At 44.3% G+C, this 5,467-nt stretch overlaps 1 protein-coding gene across 1 annotated transcript in view; it reads left to right on the top strand.

Annotated features, from left to right (window-relative positions):
* Positions 1-1,205: 1,205 nt before the first annotated feature.
* The window catches only part of LOC311317308 (mitogen-activated protein kinase kinase kinase kinase 4), a gene marked incomplete at both ends in the record, with an annotated part of 68,634 nt that continues 64,372 nt past the window's right edge, over positions 1,206-5,467 (top strand). The window contains 2 exons of the mRNA XM_084448391.1: positions 1,206-1,262; positions 1,863-1,928. Coding sequence (XP_084304517.1) covers positions 1,206-1,262; positions 1,863-1,928 — 123 coding nt within the window. The remainder of the gene's footprint in view (positions 1,263-1,862; positions 1,929-5,467) is intronic.

Here is a 5,467-nt window from a genome sequence, read left to right as displayed (position 1 = left end):
GTGTGTGCTGCAGGGAGGCAGTGGGGGGACAGGATGACAATACTGAATGTCAAACTACTCCCACAACACAGGAAACCTTTAACTATCCATGGTTCACTGTCTCCACACACACACACACACACACACACAGAAACAAACACAAATACGCACACACCACCACACGTATGCACACAGACACACACACAAACCACACACACACACACACACACACACACACAGTACACACAAACACACGCCACAAATCTAGGCTACACACAGTTTGCCCAACTGTACACAGAGAGAGACTGGCTCTGCTTCTCTAATAAACTTTACATAAGAATGTGGTGCTATGATGATGACTAGTGTAAATGGTGGTTTGTTTGTGTGTGTGTGTGTGTGTGTGTGTGTCTGTCTGTCTGTAGGAGAATGACCTCTCTGTGGCCTGAGACAGAGGTCCTGTTCACAGAGGTCAGCTGCCTGGGGCATGGGCTCCTCCTGCCAGCACTCACACACTGTGAGAGAATGACACAGTCACACACACACACACGCACGCACACACACACACACACACACACACACGGGCTACACAGACGCATACACAAGTCACCAACATCATGTGAGTGAGTCATTCAGCCCGGTATGGCCAGCTCGAACCAGGAATGTCATGCACTGAGCTGTAGGCTATTACATACGTGTCTTCCCTGTTGTGAACATAGTAGCCTACACATATTAGCCTACATTCCGATGTTTCCACTTCAAGTTTAGGCATAATGTGTCCGATGAGGTAGACCAAGGGGCGTCAGTGTGAGAAACTGAATTCATTAACTCTGATAAATAATATGATGTTGGTGACCGTCGTGGTAGCCTACAGATGTGGATGCTGTTGCGCCTTTCAGAACAGATTATTCTGACAGTCAGTTAAAACCATCTGCCCAAATAAATCACAAAATACACTGAAAACAGCGTAAAACGCGCAATGATAGGCTACAAGTGCGGGGAGTTAGACGCCCCAAAAGCGAACTTTTCGAGTTTACTTTTCTTGGCCAGAGGGGAGGAGGGGGCATGGTTTCCTCTGCATTTTCCGGGTTTCGCTGGATGAGAAGTTTCCTGTGTCGCTCGTAGCCCGCAGACAGTATGGACTGACACGAGAAGCCCGTTACTTTTGGGAAATCTTGTACATGTCTACTTTCTAAAGTGCGGTCCGGCCGCCAGACACAATCCTAGAAATGGCGAGAGACTGCACGACACGAAGTTTGGACAGTATTGACCTCGCGTCTTTGAGGGTGAGTCAAGATGTTCTTTTCCAATTAATTGAAAAGTGGAGACAGATTTGTAAATATAGTCGCTGCAGCAGATTTGAACTGAAGCTAACGTCCGATCTGTTGCTCACCAGGCTGTAACAACAGAGCTGGTCAGATCGTGTCAGATTTGACGATTTCTGTGAATGTTTTACCATCTGGGTTGACCAATTACTGACCCAGTTCTCAAGTGTTTGAATGGTAGAAAAAAAGATGAAACATAAACAAAGTCGTTCTAACTGTCATAACAAATGCCTGTGATTTTGGCTCTCCAGATTATTAAGTGTGAACTAATGGAGTATAGTGTATATAAGAACATGCATTTAGTGTCATGTCATGATGTATTGTGTTGAAATGAAGATGACCTCAAGGTCAGAGAGATGATGTGTACATCAGATTGAACTGGTTCACATTTTCAACATTCCTTCTTTCAACCAATGTGTGAGATTCCTGTTCCTGCCTTTAATAATTAATTTAACCCTAGATTCATCCTGCATCCATCTTTAAGCCTGTGTAGTAGGGTTGGGGAGAACCCTCTGTAGCAGCCTTGTCCTGGTGTTGTAATATTTTGTTTTCTTGTCCCAGGATCCAGCGGGGATATTTGAGCTGGTGGAGGTGGTCGGAAACGGCACCTATGGACAAGTCTACAAGGTTGGTGGTCTCTCTTTCTGTCTCACTGTCACTTTGTCTCACTGTTTGTCTGTCTGTCTGTCAGCCCCCCTTGCCCGTCTGTCTGTCTGTCTGTGTGTGTGTGTGTGTCTCAGTGTCCCTCTCCTATCCCTAGCCATGCTTTCAGCTGCAGGTGCTGTAGAGACAGCCTGCTGACAGATGTTGAATCTGTTGTGCTGTGATCTGGGTCAGAGTGCTGGTCAGCGTGGTATTAGGATCTGGGTCAGAGTGCTGGTCAGCGTGGTATTACCAGCTTACTGATAAACTGGGAGATAGTAGCGTATGACCCATATCTGCTGTCTGCTGTGACTGCTGACAAACATGCTAGAAACTGTAAAACCCCAGGGTGGAGCCCACTTCCCTGTCGAAAGCTGCATCTCTACAGCGTGTGTGTGTGTGTGTGTGTGTGTGTGTGTGTGTGTGTGTATGTGTGTGTTGGTGGTTTGTGGTACGATATTCATGTGTAACAGGGCCGGGCTTACTGTACGCTACGTAGTTAGTCACATTCACACGCTGTCTGTCTCTGTGTGTGTGTGTGTGTGTGTGTGTGTGTGTGTCAGTGTCCCTCTCCCAACCCTAGCCATGCTTTCCGCTGCAGGTGCTGTAGAGACGGCCTGCTGACAGATGTTGAATCTGTTGAATCGGCCGGACCGCACTTATATATGTAAAGGCATGTCTACCTGTTTCTGTCGTGAATGTCACTACAATTCCAACGTATTTCGAACTGCTTGCTTTGAAGGTTGAACTAGGGCTTAACAATTCTCTATTGGTAATAGGTGTCTATAGGCCTCCTAAGGCTGAGGTCTGTGCTATAGACAGAATGACTCATATACTCTCCTTGTACTCTGATTCTGAGACTATCTTACTGGGTGATTTTAATCTGGACTGGCAGAGTACTGTTGCTGATTACCTGAAGGAAGTGAGTGGCAACCTTGGCCTTTCTCAGTTGGTCACTGAATCTACTAGACCGAATCCTAAAAACCTTACTAAATCCACTCTTATCGACTTGATCTTTAGTAATAGACCTGACAGGATTTCTGCCTGTGGTGTATTTGACCTAGGTATAAGTGACCATTGCCCTGTATCTTGTGTTAGATCCACAAAGTTGACAAAAACAAAACCACTCATAGTTAGGAGGAGAAACTTTAGATCCTTTAATGCCCAAGCTTTTCCGAGGGACATTGAAACATGTGATAATCTTTACTCTGCGAAGTCTGATGATTTGCAATATGCCCTTGACTCCTTTATAAAAACATTAAATTACTATGTAGACAAACATGCCCCCTTTAAGTGCTTCAGGATTATAGATCGAGTTGCACCTTAGTTTACTAGTGAGTTATCAATCCTGTTTAATAATAGGAATCGTGCCTGGTCTCGTGGCAGACGCACAGGAGTTTCCCAAGACTGGCTTTCATTCAGACAACTAAGAAACAAATGTACATCAGCGGTGAGGAAAGCGAAATCTAGCTACTTTTTGGATTTAGTCTCTGACTCTTACTCTGATCCTGCCAAGTTCTGTAATGCAATACATCTTAGTAAGAATAAACCATCTAGTTTTCTTCCACTGTCTGTTATATCAGATGGTCATGGAATTTCAGACCCTACTGATATCTGTATTGCTTTTAATAAGCACTTCGCAGAGGCTGGGCACCTATTTGATAGATTTCACCCTGAGCCAGCTTCCATGCAACCTGCTAATGATTGCAGTCCTTCCTTAGAGCATGTCCCTCAATTCTCATTTCAGCCTTTCTCATCTCACCTAATGAAACGCTACAGATTTTGCAATCTATTGATCCTAAGGGTTCTACTGGTGAGGACAAGTTAGACCCATTTTTTTTTATAAAACTGGCAGCCCCTTTAAATAGCCTGTCACTAACAATATTTTTAATCTCTCTATTATGTCTAACAAATTCCATTTAGTATGGAAATCAGCAAGGGTAACTCCATTGCACAAAGGAGGTGACAGGGACAGCTTGGACAACTATCGGCCCATCTCCAAGTTACCATGCCTGGCCAAAGTCCTAGAGACCTTAGTGAATAACCAATTAAAACAATTCCTCTCAAGTTACTCAGTGCTAAGTATTCATCAATCTGGATTTAGAGCTAATCATAGCACAATTACAGCCACTACTCTGGTCTTGAATGATATGATAACAGCATTAGACAATAGGAAACATTGTGCTGCGCTCTTCGTAGATCTTTATAAAGCGTTTGATACGGTTGATCACCATCTACTTTTGAAGAGATTAGCTGGTATTGGCATGGATGCTGGTGCGTGTGAATGGTTTTGAGATTACCTGTTGGAGAGACGTCAATGTGTGAAATTGGATAACATTCAATCAGTCTTCCTCCCTCTAGCTAAGGGTGTGCCCCAAGGTTCGGTATTGGGTCCTGTCCTGTTCACCATTTATATTAATTACATTGCTACGTCACTGTCTGGCTGTCACACACATTTATATGCGGATGATACAACTGTCTATTGTATTGTGGATACTATTCATGATGCCATTGAGAATCTGCAGCTTTCCTTCAATGTGCTACAAACAGCTCTCACCAATCTCAAACTAGTTCTTAATTCTAGCAAAACTAAGTTTATGCTGTTCTCTAGAGCCAGGGCTATTGACTATGATAAACTCCACTTAACTGCGGCAGACGGGTCAAGTATTGAGAGAGTCACTAAATATAAATACCTTGGTTTATGGCTGGACGATAAACTCTCTTACAAGTCTCATGTGGATAATCTAGCGTCCAAGCTACGGCAGAAAATTGGTTTCCTGTATAGGAACCGTTCTTGTTTCCCTATGTTTAGTAGGAAGAGAATAGTCCAAGCTGTCTTTATGTCAGTATTAGACTATGGCGACACAATTTATAGACATGCCCCAGTGTCAACCTTGAAACCGCTAGACTCTGTTTACCATTCAGCTCTAAGATTTATTACAGGTGATAGATATGACACCCACCATTGTATACTGTATGATAAGGTGGGCTGGTCATCTCTCACATCAAGATGAAATTATCACTGGCATCTGTTTATTTTTAAGACCATTATTGGCAAACTCCCACTGTACATGTCGTCCCTGTTAGACTGGAGCGTAGGCACATACGGCTCGTTTTTAAGGTTCCTCGTGTGAACATTGGACTTGGTCAGACTGCCTTTGCTTACGACGCAGTGTTGGGGCTGTCAGCTGAGACCAAGGCCTGTGATGTGTGTGTGTGTTTGTGCGCGTGCGTGCATGCACGTGCGTGTGTGTGTGTGTGCCGTAGGGCAAGGGTGGAGTTCTGATTCATCAGAAGAGAATGAAGCTCCACAGGATGTTCTGGAGGAGGAAGTCAGTGTGATCTAGTGTATTCTGAATTCTGAAGAATTAGTCATCTATTGGGGCGCAACAGAGTTTATAAGTAGAGCTTAGGAAAGCCTGTGTGTGTGTGTGTGTGTGTGTGTGTGTGTGTGTGTGTGTGTGTGTGTGTGTGTGTGCATGCGCGCGTGTGTGTATGTGTGTGTGTGTGTGTGTGTGTGTGTG

The sequence above is a fragment of the Borostomias antarcticus genome (assembly GCF_949987555.1).
Source record: "Borostomias antarcticus genome assembly, chromosome: 14".
Taxonomy (NCBI): domain Eukaryota; kingdom Metazoa; phylum Chordata; class Actinopteri; order Stomiiformes; family Stomiidae; genus Borostomias; species Borostomias antarcticus.
This window is presented reverse-complemented; position numbering and strand designations above follow the sequence as displayed.